Genomic DNA, 24254 nt, shown 5'->3' on the forward strand with positions numbered 1-24254 from the left:
ACCCACTACAAAGTATCTAAAAAGATACTGATACTGCTAAGGCATTAGGATCTCTACAATACAGAAAGGTTCCTTTTCGAGGCTCTAGGGGTAGGGTCCAGACGTCTTTCAGAGGAGGATATCAGCAGGGGAGATATTCCTCTTACTCCACCTCATCTCAGCTCTACCGTCAGCAGTTTCAACAGCGACAATCAGGAGGTTTTACTAAATCAACTCTCAAAGGAGGTCATCAGGGGAAAGACAACACCCGACGACAATGACAACCTTCAAGTTCCGGCTACAGTCTCTACGGAGATCGCATGCTCCCCTGGGTGGAAAGATTGCTAATTATTTTCGATATTGGCAAGAGATCACTACGGACCAATGGGTCCCCAACATTATTCATTTCGGCCACACTCTAGAATTTCTACAGACCCCACCTTGTACGCCTCCGATGCATCAGGTCAATCATCAGCATTATATCCAGAAGGAGATTCGGACAATGCTCCGAAAGGGAGCAATAGAACCAGTGCCGAACTCCCAAAGAGGAAGGATATTTTCCTCCCGATTTTTTTTTTTTTTCTAGTTTAAAAAAAAAAACATCCTCCAATGGCGTCCCATTCTGGAACTCCGATCCCTAAATACCTATCTCAAAAAGCTGTCTTTCAGAATGGTTTCTCTTCAGGACATCCTTATACTATTGAACCCAGGGGATCATATGACCACTGTAGACCTATAGGATGCGTACTTTCACGTCCCCATCCACCCTTCACACAGGCAGTACCTTTGGTTCATGGTAGCCAGAGAACGTTACCAATTCAAGGTACTGCCATTTGGCCTGAAATTAGCTCCAAGAGTGTTCACAAAATGCCTGGCTCCAATGGCAGCTGTTTTAAGGAAACAAAAACACCACGTATTTCCTTACCTCGACGACTGGTTAGTCAAGGCACCATCAGCAGCACTAGCCAGAGTGTCACAAATGCTTGCATAGACTTGTTTGCCAAGCTTGGTCTGAATCTACACGAGGAAAAATCATCCCTTCGACCAACAAAACCTATCACATTTTTGGGAGCAATATTGGATACAGAGAGAAACAAGGCGTTTCCCTCCAAAGACAGACAGCTGAAAATTGTCTCTTCCAAGACTGTATAAAAAGAAAGTGTCTTTCAGTACGCAAGTACAAATCATTACTGGAAACAATGTCTTCTTTCATTCCCCTTGTGCCTCGCTGCAGGTTAAGAATGCGCCTGTTGCAAGAGCAGCGGGATCTACAGTGGCGTCAAGCGGAGGGATCCTTATAGGATGTAGTCCCGGTAACACCGGACATGATACAGGCAGCAACATGGTGGACACAGGAGCAGAATGTCCTACAAGATCATTCATTCCTTACAACACCAGCCCCATTGATAGTGGCTACAGATGCGTCCCTAGAAGTATGGGGAGCGTTTCTTCAAGACCTTAAAGTCAGCGGGCGTTGGAAGTTACACGAGCAGCAATTACACATAAGCCTTCTGGAACTAAGGGCAATCCGCTTTGCATTACTAGCTTTCTTACCAAGGATAAGAGGGTCGTCAGTGTTGATAAGAATGGACAACACAACTGTGATGCACTACTTAAACAAGCAGGGACGAACAAAATCTCTCCCTCTCTCAAGAAGCCCAGGAAATTTGGGAATGGGCGCTAAAGCAAGGGATATCCATGACAGCAGAACATCTCCCAGGGGATCAAAACATCAAGGCGGATACTCAGCAGGCTCAAGTCATCCTGCCACGAGTGGGAGTTAGACCAGAGGGTCCTAAACAACATTTTTCGAAGATGGGGGAAACCAACAGTAGACCTCTTTGCCACAGGGGAGACCAAGAAATACCGGTTCTTCGCAAGCTGGCTTCCCCAGAGGGTGTCTTGGGAGAATGTGTTTTCGATGGCACGGTCCGGCGTCTCTGCCTACGCTTTTCCTCCGATTTCCCTCCTGCTGCGAGTGCTTGTGAAGATCAAGAAAGAACCATGCAGGCTGATCCTGATAGCCCCATGGTGGCTCAGACAACACTGGTTCACAGAGCTGCTGCTGCTGTCGGAAATCCATCCGATTCGCCTCCGACCAATACCATCGCTTCTGACAATGTCCCAGGGACAAGTACTCCATCCGGACCTGAAATCCTTGCGCTTAGCGGCCTTTCTCCTGAGCACTGTGAATTTCAACATCTAAATATCTCAGAAGAATGTGTAAACATCCTCTCAAAATCTAGGGCGGATAGTACAAACCAAACCTACAGGATGAAATCGAAGAAATTTTGTCTCTGGTGTCAAAGAAACCAGATTCATCCTCTGGCGCTTTGTTGGACAGGCCACATGAAGGGCCCGCTCCCCCTCTGCCCGACCAGGCCCGAGCCCGGTCCCTCAAGTGTTACACGCCACCACTTCACGTCTCCCGTCCCCTCCGGGACCACTGCCTCTGAACATCTCGACCCCTTGGGCCCGATCCACCACCGGCCCACGCGCCCGACCCAGGCGCCATCTTGGACACTGCACCACGAGGCCGCGTGGCCTCCGATCGACCCTAACCCTGGGCCTGGCCAGGCCTCAGACATCCCGGCACCACCATCCACCCAGGAGGTGAGCGGACTACTTGGCAGGTCAATGGGAGAACGAGGTGTCGATGGCTCTCCCCCGCCAGGTACCGCTCGCCCCCAGCCTCCCCGGGCGCTGGCTCCACCCCCCTGCTGGGTGTCTGGACTCCCTCATCCCGGACCTCCCGACCTCCAAGTGCGAGGGTCCGGACATCAAAGGGCACCAGCCCTATAACTGAGGCAGCTCCAGAGCAGGAAGGCAGTTGTATCCTGGAGTCGAGAGACGCAGAGAAGAACTCATCCTTGACGCCCTACTGGCGCTGCCGTAGCCCTGCCTTGTGAACTATCGTCCTGCCTGCTGGCGCTGCCGCAACCTTCGTAACCTTCATCGTCGTCGGGACCTGCTGGCGTGGCCGCGGACCGTTTGTAACCACCATCTTCATCTGGACCTGCTGGCTCCGCCGCGGACCGTCGCTTCCTTCATCCATCTCGGGACCTGCTGGCTCCGCCGCGGCCCGTCCATCTAGAACGCCGAGCTCGAGGATTGAGAGCTATTTCATCTATTGGTAACAAGACTGTCCCGCTACCCTTTTCCCAATCCAGAGACCAGAATCGAGGGGACCCCTGAGTCCAGACCTCCTTGTATCATTTTACCGTACTTGAAGAATTGCTTATAAAGTATCGTTGAACCTTACCCTGGTGTGGTCTACGTCTGTGGGGGGGGGGAAGTTACTTATCTGTACGATCGCTGGAGACGGCTCTCCCCGGAGACCTCTCCCCTTATCCTCGGCCGACCCTCCCGGTCCGTCTAACATTGGTGGCCAGCGGCGCGATCCGAATCACCGCATAATCGTACAGAGAGTAGCTCACCCCACGACGAAATCACGATGACAACCAAAGAAAGCGGATCCACCGAGAAATTTCAGATGGAGAAATTGGAAGAATACAGCCATCGGGAATTAAAACAATTCTGCATCGAACTAGGTATCGCTACCACCGGTCTAAGCACCAAAGACGATTTCAAGCATGCCCTGGAGTCCTGGGCAGAAACCGGGGCCGTCAGACCCCCGGACCAAAATGTCGCAGCAGCAGAAAAAGACACCACGGCTCCCGAGGAGCGAAGAACGGGTCTCTCGCAAGACGAGATCCAGGAACGAGAAAGAACACGACTACATGAACTAGAAATGGCCCGGCTCAAAATGGATGGTGAACTCAAGTTGGCCGAACAGAAACTGAGCTTAGAACATCTGCGGCTCCGAGAGGAAAGAGAGGAAAAGCAGAGACAAAGAGAGCTCGAGGAAAAAAGACTGGCATATGAACACGAGCGCAAATTAGCTGAGATAGACTTACGCAAGCAGAACAAAGAATTAGGGGTGCCCGAGCAACCCCGCACCACAGGAGCAACAGATAAAAAGGTACACATCCCCAAGGATGTCGTTCGAGAATACTTCCGAGAGGACGACATCCAGCAATGGTTCAAGGCCTACGAAATCGCTATGACCGCCCACCGGATCGATCGAAGCGACTGGGGAGCCGGTCTATGGGGGAGATTCCTCAATGAGGGCCGCGATGCCCTGCTACAGCTCCCGGACCATCAGATGACCTCCTATGACCACATGAAAGCTGCCCTCCTCACCCGCTATGGACTCACACCCGAGATGTACCGTCAGAGGTTCCGAGACTGCACCCGCATCCCGGGTACAACTTGGGTGGACTACGTGAACTATTTCAGCCGAGCCTTTGAGGGTTGGATCAAGGGGAGCAATGTCACCACTTACGAACAGCTCTTCAATCTCATGGTGTGGGAGCATCTATCAAACAATTGCTTCATCGAACTCCGGCAGCACCTCCTCGACAGCAAATTGACTGATCCACGGCAGCTCGCAGCCGAGGCTGACCGGTGGGAAATCACCAGAGTAGGCCGAAATGGGTCCTATGAACAGAACCGAAACCACCACGGTCAGCACCGTCCCCGAGGAGGAGGAGGGGGCCAAGGACGAGGAAGAGACAACGCTCCGGCCACCCCCACTACCAGCACCACCCCCCCGGCCAACCGGGGCAGCGCCCCGGCACGACCGGGATATAGAGCCAATGTCACGTGCCACCGATGCCAGCGAGTCGGCCACTACGCCAACGACCCAAATTGTCCACAGAACCAGAGCCCGAGACCTCGCCAGGTGGCTGCCGCTGCCTTGGGGGAAGAGCAGATCTCCGAGGAGCAGGAAGAATATGAGCAAGAACACCAAGAATGGGAGCCAGCCGCCATGGCTTTAGCATGCTTAGGGGGGAGAGACATGGTCCCGCGGGTCCCCCTACCCGCTAACACCCGGAAGTACAGCCAATGGGTGAGCATCAATGGACGCCGGGCCGAAGCCCTACGTGACACCGGGGCCAGTGTAACAGCCGTCCGCTGTCACCTGGTGACCCCAGAACAGATCCTATCAAACATTCTCTGCCCTGTCCGTTCAGCCGATAACTCGGAGAGTCTGTGTCGGATGGCCTGCGTCCCCTTCGAGTGGGGAGGAGTCTCCGGCATGTTGAAGGTGACGGTCCGAGATGACGCCCCCGTAGACTGTCTCCTGGGGAATGACCTTGAAAGCTCTCCGTGGGCCGCCGTAGAACGAAGAGAACACCTGGGGATGTTGGGCATCCCGGACTGGGCGTGCGTCACCACCCGGTCCATGGCCGCCCGTGCCAATCCCCAAACCGAAGAACCTGAATGGCCGGCACCTCCTCCCCCGGTCGCTCCAGTAGAAGACACCGACCGTGCCGTCCCCCCAGAACCAGCTCCCGAGGGACTCGCTCAACCTCCGGACCTTTCCGGACTGGATCAGTGGCATCAAGAGGGGGGACCCACCCAAGAGCAGTTTCGCCAAGAACAGAGGACCTGTCCCTCCCTCGAGGGACTCCGCCAACAAGCCCTCGCTCAGAGCGCAGGGGATACTTCCGAAACACATTGGGTCTATTGGGACAATGATTTGCTATACAGCGAACAAAAAATCGCGGAGTTAGGGGCCAGTCGAGTGCTAGTGGTGCCCCTCTGTTTTAGAGACTTCTTGCTGAACCTGGCCCACGATGTCCCCCTGGCTGGCCACCTGGGCCAAGATAAAACCTACAGCCGTCTGGTGACCCACTTCTTCTGGCCGAAAATGAGGAATGACGTACTCCAGCATTGCCGATCTTGCCCCACGTGCCAAGCCAGTGGGAAGAGCGGCCGCAAACTGAAGGCCCCCTTGCAACCATTTCCAGTGGTCACCACCCCGTTCGAGAGGGTGGGGATAGACATTGTGGGGCCCCTCGACCCCCGTACAGCACAAGGACATCGGTTCATCCTGGTACTGGTGGACCACGCCACCCGCTACCCTGAGGCTGTTCCCCTGCGGACTGTGACAGCTCCGGTAGTCGGCCGGGCTCTGATGGGGATCTTCTCCCGTGTGGGTTTCCCCCGAGAAGTCGTCAGTGACCGAGGCACGAACTTTATTTCAAAATACATGAAGTCCCTCTGGCAACAGTGTGGGGTCACCTACTGATTCACGACCCCGTATCACCCTCAAGGAAACGGACTCGTTGAGCGGTTCAACCGCACGCTCAAAGGGATGATTGGGGGGTTGGAAGAGCCCCTCCGTCGCCAGAGGGATGTGCTACTACCGTGCCTTCTCTTCGCCTACCGAGAAGTCCCCCAGAAGTCCCTTGGCTTCAGCCCGTTCGAACTCTTGTATGGACACCCAGTGCGAGGGCCGCTCAGCCTAATCAAGGAAGGCTGGGAAATGCCCCCTCTAAAGAACCCCCCAGATGTCTTCAAATACCTCCTAACCCTCCGCAACCAGACTCGACGATTCAGGGAAATGGCAAAAGCAAACTTGGAGGCCAGTCAAGAAGACATGAAAAAGTGGTATGACCAAAATGCCTCCTCCATCGAATTTGAACCCGGCCAACAAGTATGGGTGATGTCCCCCACCGAACCATGCGCCCTGCAAGACAAGTGGACGGGGCCCTTCAAAGTAGTCGAGCGCAAGGGCCCTGTCACCTATCTCATCGACATGGAATCTTCACGGAACCCCCTCCGGGTCCTCCACGCTAATAGACTGAAACCCCATTTCGTGCGGTCAGAACTCAGCCTCCTGATGGCCACAGACAATGGAGCCGAAGAAGACTCTGAACCTCTCCCTGACCTCCTACGGACTCGGGAGAAAGACGGCTCCGTGGATGGGGTCCGACTCTCGGAGGCCCTCACCCTGGAACAACGCCAAGAATGTCGAGACCTTCTGCTGCAGTTCGCCAGCCTGTTCTCCCTCACCCCAGGTGTCACCTCCTGGTGTGTGCACGACGTGGACACGGGGGACAGCCCCCCCTATCCGCCACCGGGCCTACCGCGTACCAGATCGGGTACGGGCCTGCATCCAGGAAGAGGTGACCAAGATGCTCACGCTCGGGGTCATTGAGCCCTCAGACAGCCCCTGGGCCAGCCCAGTAGTACTGGTCCCCAAAGCAGCCACCCCCGGCACCACACCGGAACTCCGGTTCTGCGTCGACTACCGGGGCCTGAATGCGGTCACCAGAACAGATGCACATCCCATCCCCCGGGCAGATGAACTAATCGACCGCATGGGAGCTGCCCGCTTCCTCAGCATTTTCGACCTGACGGCGGGTTACTGGCAAATCGGCCTCACACCCCGGGCCCAAGAACGATCTGCATTTTCCACTCCTGACGGCCATTATCATTTCAAGGTCATGCCCTTCGGCATGAAGAATGCCCCAGCAACATTTCAGCGACTCGTTAACCAGGTCTTGGCCGGACTCGAAGGATTCAGTGCCGCCTACCTAGACGACATCGCTGTATACAGCCACCACTGGTCCGACCACCTCCATCACCTTCAAGAGGTGCTACAGGCCCTTCAGCGAGCTGGCCTCACGATCAAGGCCAGCAAATGCCAGATTGGTCAGGGGTCCGTGACCTACCTCGGACACCAGGTGGGAAGCGGCCTGGTGGCCCCTCTGCAGCTCAAGATCGCCGCCATCCAGTCCTGGCAGCCCCCCATCACCCAGACCGAGGTGCGCGCCTTTCTGGGACTCACGGGCTATTACCGACGGTTCGTGAAGGACTATGGTAGCATAGTGGGGCCCCTCACAGAACTGACGTCCAAAAATCAACCAAAGAAGGTCAACTGGACCCCAGATTGTCAAACAGCCTTCGAACAACTGAAGGCCGCCATGTGCTCCGCCCCCGTGCTCCAGGCCCCCGACTACAGCCGGGAATTCGTCGTCCAGACGGATGCCTCCGACCACGGCATTGGGGCGGTCCTGTCTCAATTGAACCCCGAAGGCCTTGATCAGCCAGTGGCCTTCATCAGCAGGCGACTCCTGCCTCGAGAACAACGCTGGAGCACCATCGAGAGGGAGGCCTTCGCCGTGATATGGGCCCTCAAAAAGCTCCGGCCCTATCTCTTTGGCACACACTTTCGGGTTCAGACCGACCATCGACCCCTGCAGTGGCTGATGCAGATGCGGGGGGAGAACCCAAAACTACTACGTTGGTCCATCTCCCTACAGGGGATGGACTTCACTGTGGAACACCGACCTGGGCAAGACCACGCCAACGCGGATGGCCTGTCACGCTTTTTCCGCCTCGACGAGGAGAGTCCCCAAGAGGATGGGTGACTCTCCCCGCCTTCAGCTGGGGGGGACGCATGTTGGACAGGCCACATGAAGGGCCCGCTCCCCCTCTGCCCGACCAGGCCCGAGCCCGGTCCCTCAAGTGTTACACGCCACCACTTCACGTCTCCCGTCCCCTCCGGGACCACTGCCTCTGAACATCTCGACCCCTTGGGCCCGATCCACCACCGGCCCACGCGCCCGACCCAGGCGCCATCTTGGACACTGCACCACGAGGCCGCGTGGCCTCCAATCGACCCTAACCCTGGGCCTGGCCAGGCCTCAGACATCCCGGCACCACCATCCACCCAGGAGGTGAGCGGACTACTTGGCAGGTCAATGGGAGAACGAGGTGTCGATGGCTCTCCCCCGCCAGGTACCGCTCGCCCCCAGCCTCCCCGGGCGCTGGCTCCACCCCCCTGCTGGGTGTCTGGACTCCCTCATCCCGGACCTCCCGACCTCCAAGTGCGAGGGTCCGGACATCAAAGGGCACCAGCCCTATAACTGAGGCAGCTCCAGAGCAGGAAGGCAGTTGTATCCTGGAGTCGAGAGACGCAGAGAAGAACTCATCCTTGACGGACTACTGGCGCTGCCGTAGCCCTGCCTTGTGAACTATCGTCCTGCCTGCTGGCGCTGCCGCAACCTTCGTAACCTTCATCGTCGTCGGGACCTGCTGGCGTGGCCGCGGACCGTTTGTAACCACCATCTTCATCGGGACCTGCTGGCTCCGCCGCGGACCGTCGCTTCCTTCATCCATCTCGGGACCTGCTGGCTCCGCCGCGGCCCGTCCATCTAGAACGCCGAGCTCGAGGATTGAGAGCTATTTCATCTATTGGTAACAAGACTGTCCCGCTACCCTTTTCCCAATCCAGAGACCAGAATCGAGGGGACCCCTGAGTCCAGACCTCCTTGTATCATTTTACCGTACTTGAAGAATTGCTTATAAAGTATCGTTGAACCTTACCCTGGTGTGGTCTACGTCTGTGGGGGGGAAGTTACTTATCTGTACGATCGCTGGAGACGGCTCTCCCCGGAGACCTCTCCCCTTATCCTCGGCCGACCCTCCCGGTCCGTCTAACACGCTTCATAAAAATTATCCCATGCATCTTGTATTTAGGCAAGTCTGGATTGGCGCACGCATCTATAGAGGTGCATTTAGCCGCAATATCCCGATACAGAAGGTCTGCCTTTGGTCCATCCTTGCGGTCGGCAAGGATCATCAAGCAATTTATTAAGGGCTTTTTCAGAGTTTGTCCTTCAATAAAGCCTCCACCACAGCTTTGGCGTCTAAACATAGTACTGTCACAATTGATGAAGCAGTCTTTTGAGCCTATTCACAGGGCGGATCTTAAATTCCTATCATGGAAAGTGGCGCTTCTCATCGCTTTAACTTCAGCGAGACGAGTAGGGGAACTACAGGCTCTCAAGATTCTGGATCCTTTTTTACAATTTAAAGAGGACAGGATGATTCTTGGGACTAATCCTAAATTCATTCTTAAAGTACCAACTGACTCATGTAAATGAACCGTTGATTTAAAATGCGTTTTTCTTCAACCAACAGCGGCGGAAAGAGTTTTGCATTCGCTGGACGTCCAACGATGTCTCATTCTATTTACAAGAGATTAAGAGCTTTCGCAAGTCTTCACATCTTTCAGCGCACCCAGAAAAGGCTTCCCTTTATTAAAACGTGGAATTGCCAGGTGGATTTCCAGTGCGATAGTCCACTGTCACCAAGCAGCTGGAAAATCTCTGAATGCACAAGTTTGTGCCCATTCAACGAGAGCAGTGTCTACATCCAATACGTTATTTGCAGGAGTGCTGATCCAGGATATCTGCAGGGCAACAACCTGGACATCGTCTCACACCTTCACCAGACACTACTGCTTGGAAGCAGCTCCAGAGATCGATGTGGCGGTGGGAGAAGCGGTGCTGAAAAACATCATCCAATAACGGTGAGCCCTCTTTACATCCCTCCGTCATTTTCTCTTGCTTACAAAGGCACATTTTTATTTTGCTATGTATGGTTTATTCATGCTGTATTATATAATGATGGGAGAAAGAGCAAATGTGCTTTGTTACATCACTGTTCGCTATTCTGATTCAGGCATGTGAATTTATGAAAGCTCCAATACTGGAGTAGGAAAACCAGTTACTTACCTGTAACTGTAGTTCTCCAGTATTGGAAGCTTTCATAGATTCACATGCGACCCACCCTACTCCCCTGAGAGGCTCACCTTGGATTCAGCACAGAAAGAGTTGTGTGCACAAGTGCGCGAAAATCTGATGAGCAAGAGGTTGTCTCAGGAGGGTTCTAGAGGGTGAGGAGCTCTGATTGGTTCAGGGGAAAGTTTGGTTCTTTTTACATAACACTGGTTATGGGTTTACAAAGGGAAATGGGCCTAGGCCTCTTTGTCTGCTATACTGCTAAGCATTGCTTTTTTTAATGTACCGGAGACTCCCGTCTCGACAACCGGGAATGATTAAGGGATGTGAATCTATGAAAGCTTCCAATACTGGAGAACTACAGTTACAGGTAAGTAACTTGTTTTCTTTCCTGCTTTCTTCCAAATACCAAGCAGTTTGCTATGGCAGGGCGGGAGATGTTAGGCTCCCGCCCTGCCATAGCAAATTAGTGTCCTGGGGATGTGCACCCCGGACCACTGCAGGAGCTGGCCCTGCGTGGGGCGGTCCCCAGGAGGGGGGGGCCGTGCGTCCGCCCTCTCAACATTATGAAAGCCCTAGGGAGCTGGGGCGGAGGGTAAGGTCACAGACCCCCCAATTATATTATTTAGAGTCCCGGGGATGTGGTGGTCCCCATGGTGTGTGGGGGGCTCGAGCCCCCCCACAGGTTATTTCTTTATCTCCCTTTGATCCCCCCTCCATTACATAACAATATTGCCCCCGGGACTTGGGCTCCCTGGGGGCTAAATAGCAACGAAGCGCGGGAGCCTGCGACTCGTTTTTTTTTTTCTCTGCAGGATCTGCGCACCTTGCGCGGATTGTGCCGATTTTGTGGGACCCCCTAGGCCTGCCTTTCTACCCTGCCCCCTTTTTGCATTTTGCGCCGTAGTTTTACTGATTTCTTGTGTCTTGGTGCTTTGGTAGACAGGCAGGCACTTTATTCCACCCACTCCGCCTGTCCCTTGGTTTCATAGTCCTACGGACTGGTCGCACATTTTCTTCATGCACTAATTTTGCACTGTAGATAATTGCAATTTATTGTGTTCACTGAATTCTTTCCATTGTTTTTGGTGTGTCATGCTTATTTGTTTTGCTTGATTTATTGTTGCAAGTAGTGTACATTTGTAAACTTGTATATGTGTAGATATTGTACACATGAATCCACTGTCGTAACAGTTTTTTGTTCGTGCTTGTGTGTTTGAAACTTTGATAATCTCAGTTAAAGAAAATAAATTCATTTTGGGATTTAAACCCTCTGGCCACGTGGTACATTTTGACTGCGTGACTGGAAATTGTTCAGGTAATTTTTCCTGTCCAGCCACCCTGTTCTGTTTTTCCTTGGTTCTACCAAGGCACAAGATGGCTGCCACCGCTTCCTGGTTTGAAGTTTTGACAGCCAATTAGCATAAAGCTCGTGATCGGGAAGGTGCCTGGATCCTCCGCGGTTATAGATATGGGTTTTTACTTTTGATTTTCTCAGCAACTACCGAACGGATTTAAGCCATTTAACAAAAAGGGTTCTTTCTGAACCAAGAAGTACCTCTTTGCCAAATTTGGGTAATTCCGTTCAGCAGTTTGGGCAGTAGCAGTGTCTAAAGTTTCCTATGGAAAATTGCATGGCGAAAACAGGTTTTGGGACCCCCCCTTTTTTCTCGGCCCCTGCATGACTAATCACCCCGAAACTTTCAAGATGGGAGCGGACCAGAGCTCCCTACAAGTTTTGAAAATTTCGCGAAGATTTGTCAACCGGTGCCAAAGTTATCGCGAATAGAACGTTGCGGATTTCCTATGAAAAAGGGTCCTAACTAGAACTACCTACTGGCGGCCATATAGCGAGGGAGATATTTATTTGATTCAAGCATGTGAATCTATGAAAGATACCCCAATACTAGATAAGGACTAAGTTACTTACCTGTAACTGCAGTTATCCAGTATTGGTATCTTTCATAGATTCATATGCAACCCACACTCCTCCCCGGAGAGGCTCCCCTGTCATGACAGTACTACTAACTACACTTGTGCTGGGAAATCTGAGGGATTTGTACTCTCTAGGGAAGGTTCTAGTGGATGTTGGTTGGGCATGTTTTAATTTTGTTCCTTTTTTTTCTTCTAAAAGGATGTTGATAAGCTATTGAATACATGGTTTCCTCCATGATAGCCTCTTGACGTTTTTAATCACTGCTTTATTAAATGTACTGTGGGACTCCCACTTGGACTGGGAATGATTCAAGCGTGTGATTCTATGAAAGATACCAATACAGGATAACTGCAGTTACAGGTAAGTTACTTTTTCCTTACCAGAAGTAGTAATTTTGCAGCCTGAAGAGCTTTCTGGATTCATATCCAACCCTCCTGCCTCCCCGGAAATGGAGTGAAAAGCAAACTGACAATGAGAAAGTAAGACTAGGAATTTCAAAAGGCAGCATTTGCAAGGAGAAAAATATCTAAAGATGGTGTCCATGCACAGCAACTTGCGGTATGCCATCTGACATCACACAAGCGATGTACTTGCCACCCAATAGTGGTCGTCGTCCACATTCTATACCCAACCATTAGTCTGCAAAATAGATGTACATGACGTGAATCGAGAACTCTTTTGTCTTTAAAACCACTTCTATTGGAAAGTAACCATTTCGTTTTTGCTTTAAAAGTACCAGGGGTTCCTAGTCAAATGGCTAGGGCTGATTCATGGATGTGAATCAAAAATTTGCTAGCATTCGTGCCAAGAATTTTCAATTCTATTAAGGACACGGAGGCGAGGATTATGCTTCTCAAACTTTACTGCATCAACACAGCAGCCAATGAAAATATATTTTCGCAACAAACAATAAATTACTACATTTCCCATGAACACCATGGTTATAGGCACGCCCCCATAGTCCATAAGAACCCTCTGCGTGCGTTACACATCCTCTTTCTTTGAGGCGAAAGTCCATTGCATGAACCAACACGAACTCCAACATGGAAGAAAAACTTAAGCTCAACAGCTTGACGGCCATCGTCTCTTAATCCGACTTTTTCTCAGCTCCTGGAAAAAAGGATAACACCACCGTAATCACTGAAATACAAGGTGGGCAAGCGTATTATATACAGACATTAAGCCGGGTGGAATAATCCTCGCCTCCATGTCCTTAATAGAATTGAAAATTCTTGGCGCGAATACTAGCAAATTTTTGATTCTATTACAGGACCGGAGGCTTCAGATTATGCTTGGTTTAAAGCTGGATTAAATACAACAGAAGTAATATCTCCCACCGGCTTATAGTAAAACGTTTTGAAAGTCGATTCAGACGACCAATCTGCACAACGCATGATATCTTGGATACTTGACCCCAACCCAAAAGATTTCGACGCCATTGCGCCTCTCACAGAATGAGCACCAAATATTCTAGTATCAACACCAGCTTCGACCATCACATAACGAAGCCATCTAGCAATCGTGGCCGCAGCCACTGGCTTGAAGGGTTTCTGAATGGCAATCAACAATTGTTTACAACCCTGCGGCCGCAAGGCCTTAGTACATTCCTCGTAAGCTTTCAAGCAATGAACCACACACAATTTGTCATTTGAAGGAAAGGCATTATATGAAATGTGACGTGACAAAGTTTTAGTACGACCTGTAATATGAAAGGAAACCCCTTCCGGGGTGAACACTCTACCTGTTACGTCGAGCGCTCTCACATCCGAAGTCCGTCTGCAAGACGATAAACACAATAACATAGCCAGTTTTGCCGATAGCTGCTTTCTGGACAGAAGAGCGTCACTCGGCCATGTATTGAATAAAGAAAGCACTAAGGATACATCCCACAAACCTGTATATTTGGGCGTGGGCGGCTTGGCAGCCCTGATGCCCTTTAACAGTTTGCATACCATCGGGTGCATGCCCACCGGTTTCCCGTCTATCTGGGCATGCCCCGCCGAAATTGCCGACCGAAAATTATTAACCGACCGGTACGCTAAACCCGATCCGGCCTTTTCCGTCAGGAAATTCATAACCTGGGACAACTCCGCCCCCACGGGATCCAAACGTCGTCCCACGCACCAATCCACCCAGTTTTTCCAGGCTGAGGAATAACGTTTCCTGGTGGAAGGCGCCCATGCCGGTCTGATAAACTCAGCAGTTTAGTCCGAAATTCCCGGCAACTGCCACTGTTCCCGGAAAGCTTCCATGCCATCAGCGACAGCTTGCCCTCCAGAAGCAACGGATGCTGTTCCCGCTGAGGGCCCTGCAGCAACCATTTCGAGTCCGGAAGCATCCGTGGGCAATCGCAGCTCCACTGCAAGAGCTTGGGGAACCAAGCCTGAGACGTCCACCACGGAGTCACCATGACTATCTCCGCTTTCTGTCTGATTACCTGTGTCATCACCCTGGGAATCATGAGGAAGGGAGGAAACTCATACTGCGTCCCCTGAGACCAGTCCTGGAGAAAGGCATCCGCCGCCGCCGCCATTGGATCCGGTCTCCAGCTGAAGAACCGGTGAATCTGATACGAGAGCCTGGAGGCAAACAGGTCCGTCTGAAATGGGCCCCATGTGGCCTGAAGCCACCGAAAGACACGAGGGAGCAGCTTCCACTCGTTGTAGTCCCTGAGATGTCTGGAATTCCAATCCGCTACCTGATTGGCCTGGCCCGGAATATATTCCGCCACCACCGAAATCTGGTTCTGGAGACAATAATGCCAAAAATCTTTGGCTATGTGAACAAGCATCGACAACCTTGTGCCGCCCAACTTGTTGATATACCTCACCGCCGACACATTGTCCAAGCGGAGGAGGATGCAACAAGACGTCTGTTTCGGGGACAAAGTGCGAATCGCAAATGACCCCGCTAACAGTTCCAGACAATTTATGTGCAATTCCAGTTCCTGCGCCGACCATCTGCCGCCTGTAGAAACTTCTCCACAGGTCGCGCCCCAGCCCCATCTGCTGGCGTCGGACTCGATCACCACCTCTGGTTGTGACCCAAAAATCGCCCTGCCATTCCAGGCGTCGACGTGACTTAAACACCACTGCAATTCCGTCCGTACTTCCTCCGAGAGAGGTACCGAGTCTGTGTAGGAGAGGCCCCTCCGTAGATGTTGTATCTTGAGCCTTTGAAGGGCTCTGTAATGTAAGGGCCCTGGAAAGATCGCTTGAATGGACGATGCCAGAATGCCCACTATTCTGGCCAGCGTCCTGAGAGTCACTACCTGACTGTCCAACAACTTCCATATCTCTGATTTCAAATCCCGCAACTTGGCCCGCGGAAGGAATAGTTGAGCCGACAGAGAATCTATCGTGAAACCCAGAAAATCCACCGACTGCGTCGGAACCAGTACCGATTTCTTTGAGTTGACTACAAAACCCAAGCTTTGGAGTAAAGACATGGTCATGCTCAGATGCCGCAGGAGACCAATTCGATCCGGTGCCATAATTAATATATCGTCTAGGTAGATGATCAGTCGTACCCCTCTTTCCCTGAGGAAGGCGACCACCGGTTTCATCACTTTTGTGAAGCACCATGGAGCCGAGGAGAGATCGAAGGGAAGTGCCAAGTATTCGTAACATTGGTTGCCCCAAATGAATTGCAGAAACCTGCGATGCGGTGGGAAAATCGGGATAGACAGATAAGCGTCCTTGAGGTCCAGGCGGACAAACCAATCCCTTTCCTGCAGCAAATCTGCCAGGAGGTGGATCCCCTCCATTTTGAAAGGGTTGTAGGTAAGGTATTGGTTGAAATCCCTGAGATTGAGAACCAACCTGTTGCCGCCTCCTTTCTTTTGGACAAGGAAGACGTTGCTGAAGAAAGACCGAGGGCCCCTCTGAACCCTTGCGATCGCCCCTTTCTTCAGCAATTCTTCCACCTCTTCGTTTATAAAATTGTGATCTTGTAGGGAAAAATGGCGAGGCGGAGGGGGAGAACCCTGCTCTGGGCGGGAATAAAACTCCAGTTGAAAACCCTGAATCGTTTGCAGCACCCATGCATCTTGTGTCAAAGCTCGCCACTGCGCCACGCAATGCTGCGTTCGTCTCCCCAATGGAAGAATGGAAAGATCTGGAACACTCACCGGAGTTCTGGCTGGACTTGAAGTTGGCCCTGTTGTTTCCCGACTGGAAACGGCCCTTCGAGAATCTTCGCTTGGAAGGGTAGAAAGTCCCACCGCGGGTGGAGTCCCACTCGCCACGGCCAAAGTCTCCACGCTGGGAGCCTTGCTGGAATCCTCGGCCCGACGAGCGGCCCCCGCCTCGTCCGGCCCTGTTGAAAACCCCCTGGCTTAGGGCTCGCTTGATACCGCTCTGGGCTTTGTCAATGGCGGTGAAGGTGCCGACATATTTAGTAACGTCCTTCACGAACTTGTCGCCAAAGAGGAAACCCCCCGCCAGGGGCCCGGGTTCCGCTTCCGCAAGCTCGGTGAGGTTGCTGTCCATCCGAAGGAGTAGGGATTTCCGCCTCTCGGAAGAGATGGCGCAGTTCGCGTTGCCCACGAGGCAAATGGCGCGCTGGGCCCAGCCCGCCAGAATGTCCGGGTCCACTGCGTCCGGACCCTCTTTGGCCTTTAGTGCCATTTCCAGAATTTTCGCTAGGGGCCCCACGACATCCAACATCTTATCCTGGCAGCCTCGCCAGGCCCTATCCAATCCCCTCTTCGGGTCTTTGGAAAATTTACGCAAGAACGTGAGCATGCTCGCGTCTATCTCCGGAGTGTCAGCTACGCCATCTTGAATCTCAGGCCGGGGACACTCCGACTGTAAACGATTGCGGATCTCCCTGCTGAAAGGCTTGTGGAGGTTCTCGTGTAGATATTCAGCGACCGCCGGGGGAGGGATCCAGTCCGAGGACCGGGGGTGGATGATATCCGCCGGGTCAAAATTGAATGTCCCGATTTTCTCCTCTGCCGGATTTGGTTCGGTTCTGGCCTTTTTAAAGGGAGGAGGGCGTTCCTCCTAGGTGTCGGTGTCGGTACCCGTGTCCGTATTCGTGGCATCCGTGTCCGTATCCACAGGTATCGGGCGTTTAGACTTGGCCTTTCCGCCCTCGTAGTATTGGTCCGATGGCCCTTTTGCCGGCAGGGAAGCCAGAGACTGAGCATGCGGCCACTGCTGACCCGCCGAGCACGTCTCGGAAGAAGTGGCTGCGTTTTGATTTCTTCTTCTTCCCATAGCCATGTCGTTTGGCAAAACCCTCGAGCTGTTTCTGAATAGGGCGCAGAGCCTCTGCAAGCGCCTGATGCACCGTCTGCGGGACTTGCGTCTCCATAGCTTTCGAAACCGAAGCCTGGACCGAGGCATCCAGGGCTTCCACGATATTATCCTCCAGAACAGCTTCCCGCTGTCCATCCACAATCTCCTCCTCATCCTGATGTTCCTCATCAGGGTAGCGAACCCAACCCTCCATCGTGAAGGGACGTTGGCCGACTGCCGGTACAAAGGGGAGGTAACGGGGGGGGTCAGCCCGGGCACACTTGAACGAGTTCGACGGTAACGTTTCCCAAACCCCCTCAGCAGAGCTGTAGTCAAAGGTCAAAGACCTGGGCCCTTGATTCTGAGAGCGTGTGCACACTCTGGGCCTCGCAGATTTTCCAACCAACAGGCTCAAGAGCGTTGGCGATCACACAAGGGGACCCGCCGGTGTGTGGAACGCGTGTGCAATGCGTTCGCAGAAAGCCAAGGGATCAGAACGAGGCGCGCCGCCCAAACGCTACCAAAACCGCACAATTAGCCCAAATTGGTAAGCGTGAAGGTAGCGCGCGTCGGCCGAGAGCCACCCGGAGAAGCGTCAGGGCGTACGAGGGAAGCCTCTGCGTGCCTTGCGGCTGCCGGTATCTGGCTCGTATGCGTTAGCGCGGCGGCCCCCTTGCCCGCCAAAGACCGTTGTCCTGAGCGCTAGAAGCGCGAGGACCGAAAGACTGAAGTCCTAAGTCAACGGCTCTGAAGTGGTTCGCAAACGGACAGAGAAAAATGCAACAACAATGCCAACAGAAATAGTAAATAATTCAATACGGAGCTATGGCTCAATCATACAACGCATATCAAATCAATACAAATGAAACCCCAAGGGAACAACCCAAACCCAAGCAGAGTGAGGGGACCCAGGGGAGGTGCACTTAACTCTGACTTGAGCAGCAAAGAAAGAGGATGTGTAACGCACGCAGAGGGTTCTTATGGACTATGGGGGCGTGCCTATAACCATGGTGTTCATGGGAAATGTAGTAATTTATTGTTTGTTGCGAAAATAATATATTTTCATTGGCTGCTGTGTTGATGCAGTAAAGTTTGAGAAGCATAATCTGAAGCCTCCGGTCCTGTAATAGAATCTAAGGTTACTGACACTGGACTGCTGGTGTTTCAGTATGTAAACCTTTTTGTGCTTTTACTAAATATGTATTTTTATGAATATTACCCTTTTATTATTGAATGTTCAATAACGCCGAACCTGTTTGTTTTCAGCATTGGCTTACAATTTTTTTAAATAAAACTTTTTTATATTTTTAGTATGTGCAATGAATTCTCACAGATATTTCAGCTGTGCCAGTTTGTGATGGTAAGTCAACTTTACCTGAATTTAGTTTATTTTTTAAATTTTGTTTTAAGAATTAAAAAAATTGTAATTCTCTAAGTTAATAGAAGTATTTAATCATCTTTTTGTTATCACTACTTGTCTGTCGCTAGGAGTTATATTCTGAACATGCGATGTGAGGTATATGTATTTGAACAGTATGCTTTTAGTTTTGCTCTTGACTTGTGACCTCTCAGTCCTTGAAGATGAGACAGGTGGATACATAGGGAAGATCATCTTGATTGGTGTAGTGTTTTCTTTGGAAAGTCAGAAAGCTGGATGCTTTGGCTTCAAACCTTTTTATACAATGTTAAACATGAGACCTTTCTATCAAACATTACAAATAAGCAACTGGATACTGAAGCACATTATAAAATGTCTTGCAGTTTTGTATATTTCACAACTGGCATAACTTCCTGTTGACAATACATGATTCAGCAGCCAAGCGTATCCTTGATTAAGTAGGCTCGTTCCAAGCTAAATCTGAGTAAACTTAATGGCACTGGAATGAACTTTCTTCTACAGGGTTCTGACTTGATAATTTTAAGTACTGAATAGTTGTGTCTTCATGCATAATTTAGTACTTCATTTCAGTTGACGTTTCCTTATAGGAACGTCATAATTGCAGGTAAGTAAATATCTATTTTCGGCGGTCATGCTTTATTCTGTGTATGCACACCAATCATCGAATTTTGAGCAAGAAACTGCCCAGAATAGTGACATTTCGCCTTGCTTTCCTCAAGCTACTGTTGCCCTTGCTTTCACCTTTGATCCGCAAGGTAGGATAAATCCTGTCTACTTGCCATTAAGTGTTAATACTTTTGTCTTGTGCATTCATTGTGCCAGTCAGTACAATTCCTAAGGACTTTGTGATACTGAAATACTCTTTGAAGTCTAAGGTGAAAGTAGTTTGACATTGGAAGCTCAGCTCTGACAAACACTCAAGCAGACTTTATCTGATCCCTGACATAAGATTACAGTAGATAGTTTTTATAGTAACATTTTAGCTAAATCCTTTTTTTCAAAGGCTTCAGGGAAAGTACAAGCTTTTTAAAAAGGTGCCCACTTTTCTAATATCATTCTGCACTGTATTCTAGGTTGGTGTCCCAGGTGCATTAAAGGGCGCTTCATCAATTTGTCTTCTTCTGAACAAAGGTCGTGCCCCTCTGGCTATAATTTGTAGAAAGAGCGGTTATAATTCTGCCACAAGTTCCTTACCTGGGGTGATAGAAAATATATATTTTAAGTAGAAATGCATAGTATTCTGGGAAACCTGTAGATTCTTGTAGGCAGACTTCATTCACCTTGGGTCTCTTACCAGATAGTATATGCAGCTTATCTGATGGAGACTTCTAGCTGTAGATTCCTTGGCTTTCGAATTTTCCCAGGTGTCAGACTCTATCTGGAACTTTTTTTGTGAGCAGCACCCCTGTGCATGCCACGTCTGGCTTCTGCGTCGTCCATGCAGGAAGTCGAGTTGCATTACCTATACAGTCGCCAGCCAGGCATGCTGTCAGTTCTTTTCTTTCCGTGCCATTTGGTGCTTTTCTTGAGAACAGATACTCCTGTTTTTTACTTGCTTTTTCAATGTTTTGTTGACTATTTTTGAGGTTTAGTGCAGGAAAGTACCGTTTTTGGCATGGTTACACCCCGTCACACTTTTTTCCTGATTCTGAAGCATCTTTGATTTGCACTGGGCTCCTCCCAGTATCCACCTTACCTGTCCAGCTAGTGGTCGCCTTCGTCCAGCCTCCTGGTCCAAGCCTGCAGCATTTCTTCCCAACCGATGTCCTCTATTGGTTTCAGTTTGGAGCCTGATCTTTGCACCCTGCCTGCCCCTGTGGGTGTGCTGCTGGTGCCTACTTGTGGTCCCCTTTGGGCTTACCTTTGAAGCATGGGCCCTGACTCAAAAACCACAGGTACCTACCTGTGACCAGTGCACTTCCGAGTGCCCCCTGTCTCCATATGGTGGCATTGAGCCTAACCTCTCCTTTGACCTCTACACCAGCCCGCCCCTGTAGATCTGAAGGGTGCTATCTTTACCTACCTGACACCAACCCAGTGTAAATGCTACCAGCCTAAGACTGAACTACAAAACGGTTTTCTTACCTGCAAACGTAACACATTGTTTTTCTCCTTAGGAGTGTAAGTGAGTTTTTCTCTGAATAATGTCCAAGTTTTGACCCTGTCTTGGACAACAGCAAAGTAACTTAGTGCCTTCAAAAGAGGTAACCTGCTACTGATTTACTGTAATGCCTAGACTGTAATTTGTTTGTTTCACCTCAAACTAGAAATAGAACTTAAAAGTAATCTAAAGTGATTACAAGTATTCTAAATAGTTTACAACCCATTCTCTACTGCAAAGTACCTTGTATGCAGTGTTCAAACGCATAACACTACCCGCTAAGTCTGACAGCTCAATCTCTCTACCACAGGCTAGATTAAGGTATTATCTCCTTTAGCCTCTGCTATACCTCTGAGGATCCCCTAGACTCAGATCACTGTACCTCACTTTGGTATAGTATGTGCAGAGCCAGCTTCCTTGGAGCTACTCTGTCTGGACTCAAAGAGCGTTGTCATTCTACCTTGACTACACACACGTTCCGGGTGGATGGCCAACTATTTGTGGGATATGTTGAAGCAAAGAATGGTCTGGCAGTGCAGTAGCTGACCGTCTCCAGATGGGTAGTGCTATTTTTGATAAAACTGGATTTTGTTGCAGTACCTCTCCACCTTTTGTCTGGCTTTGACTGTAGAGCACTGGGTCCATGCTATCCAGGTCCCCAGTGTTTTGTTCTTTTCATAAACCTGATCAACAGTTTGCCTTCAGTCTCCCTATAAGTCCCTGGTAAAATGTACTTGGGTACCTACAGTGTTGGGATTGAAAAGGGTCCCCTAGGGACCCCTCACCTAGGCCATTGAGACTGCTACTGCAGCATGCCTGGCCTGCTGCAGACAAAACAGTTGACATGGTGCATTGCCTGTGTGGTATGCAAACTAGCACTGACCAATATATAAGTTGGTCACTCCTCTAGCAGGCCTTGACAGCCCTAAGGTAGGGGAACTATATTAAGGGTTTGGGCATATATGTAGTAAAATGCCCTTTTTTTCTGCATGGGTATTCTCAACTTTTTGCCTATCTTATGCATATCTTATGCCAATCAGGTTACCAGGGTCTGTTCTTTCGCAAAACTGTGCCTTTGTTTTCACAATTGGCACATCTATGCTCACATGTAAGTCCCTGTAATTTTACCAGCTGCATCAAAGGCCTTGTGACCAGTGGGTTTTTAAGGGGTGCAGCATATATTGTGCCTGCCTGAGAGGCCCCTTATCAAACACCCACACACTGCCATTGCAGGCTGTGCGTTTTGGTGCAGACCAAACAAGTCGACATGGCACACATCCCTGTGTGCCATTTTGAGAAAGTGCCCTCTTTCTGCATGGTTGTCCCCACTTTTTGCTGAATTGCTGATGTGCTTTGACCGAGTGTGACCTGGGCTTCTAATCAGGTACCCAGGGCCTATGTTCTATCCCTTAACCGCATCGCTGCTGCAGTGATTTTTGCGCTGTGTGGCTGTTTTCCGTTTTCCGCGTTACATGACGAGCTCAGCTCGTCATCAGCACACGCCACCCGTGGCTGATGACGAGCTGAGCACGTCATCAGCAGCGAAGGGGTTAAACTGCATTAAAGCCTAAACCCAATTGGCATCTCTGGCCACAGGTCAGCCACTGGTAAATGGTACCACAGGTACCCAGGGCACTGTGACAAGAAAAGGCATCTAAGGGCAGCAGCACTTATTTTGCCACCCACAGAGGTCCTGTACCCTTACCCTCACTCACTTCCTTTTCAGGCTATGTGTTTTGGTGCAGAACAAAGGGAAGAGTTGACATGGCACACGTCATGCCTACAACTCACTGCCCTGGTATAGATCAGCGCTATACCAGTAATGAGGGTACTGGTGCATGAGCCCTGTACCTCTACGGCAGAGGTCTCGAATCTGTGGGGCGCCACCCCCAGGGAGGCCGTGGAGACCTGGGAAGGGGGCCGCAGATACTGTCAGAGCGTGCAGTTCCTGTTTGGTTTAACTTAGTGGCATCTGGCTGATTGAGGCATCTGGCTGATTGAGGATGCTCATGGCGGAGGCCTAATTCACACTGAGGGGTGAAAAACATCAAAGCCTCATTAACAAGTAAAAGGTCTTTTAAAGACCTGTGAAGTACTCTGGTATGGCTTTGTGTGTCCCTGAAGCTATTTCAGCCGGGCTCACATACAAAAGGGTTGGGGGGTGGCGGGCGGCTGGGGATCGGAGGCTGTAGCCCTTTGAGTTCAATGGACGTTGAGTGCCTGGAGCTGTGGGTCCCGCCAGTAAAGCACATGTAACGACCCCCCCCCCCCCCCCCCCCTCAGACACATCCCATAAAGCATTGGTTCAAGTCCCACGAGCCCTCATACCTGGCGCCTGTGCCCCAGGAATGTGCCAGGGTCTGTTCTTCGCGGTGAGATGTTGTTACAGCCTGTCTCCCCCCCTGCCCCCTGCAGGGAGACACAGCGGTGCCCTCCCTTGAGAGACAAAGGAAGACGCTGAGGGATATTGACCCCCCCCCCCACCCCATGAGAGAGGCACAGAAAATGTGAATGAAAGGGTAGATGGATGATGGATGAAGGATGAATGTATGAATGGAAGGATGAAAAGGTGGATGGATGTATGGATGAAAGGGTGGACGGATGAAGGATGGATGGGAGGATGAAAGGGTGAATGGATGTATGGAAGGATGGATGAAAGGGTGGACGGATGAATGATGGATGTAAGGATGAAAGGGTGGATGAAGGATGGATGGATGTGTGAAAAGGTGGGTGTATGAATGATGAGTGGATGGATGACAGGGTGGATGGATGGATGAAGGGGTGGATGGATGAAGGATGGATGGATGTATGGATGGATAAATGGTTGCATGGATGGATGAAGGATGGGTGAAAAGGTGGGTGGATGAATGATTGGTGGATGGATGGATGAAAGGGTGGGTGGATGAAGGATGAAAGGGTCGATGGATGGATGGATGAAGGATGGATGATAAAAGGTTGCATGGATGAATGATGGATGTGTGAAAAGGTGGGTGGATGAATGATGGGTGGATTGATGGAAGGGTGGATGGGTGATGGATGGATGGATGGATGGATTTATGGATGGAAGGATGAACGGGTGGATGGATGAAGGATGGATGAATGTGTGGGTTGATGAATGATGGATGGATGGATGGATGTGATGAGGTCTAACAAGCGCATTTATGGCTGTCGATAGTTGTTGATGAGTACCAGTTTCTAGAAACTTTTGTTGGAA

General features: G+C 50.9%; 1 protein-coding gene across 1 annotated transcript in view; it reads left to right on the plus strand.

The window, feature by feature from the left end:
• The window catches only part of LOC147659374 (exportin-1-like), a 379442-nt gene that overhangs the window by 239855 nt on the left and 115333 nt on the right, over positions 1-24254 (plus strand). Inside the window, exon 7 of the mRNA XM_086951792.1 lies at positions 18852-18900. Coding sequence (XP_086807918.1) covers positions 18852-18900 — 49 coding nt within the window. The remainder of the gene's footprint in view (positions 1-18851; positions 18901-24254) is intronic.

This window comes from Lissotriton vulgaris, unplaced genomic scaffold (genome assembly GCF_964263255.1).
Source record: "Lissotriton vulgaris unplaced genomic scaffold, aLisVul1.2 SCAFFOLD_2182, whole genome shotgun sequence".
Taxonomy (NCBI): Eukaryota; Metazoa; Chordata; class Amphibia; order Caudata; family Salamandridae; genus Lissotriton; species Lissotriton vulgaris.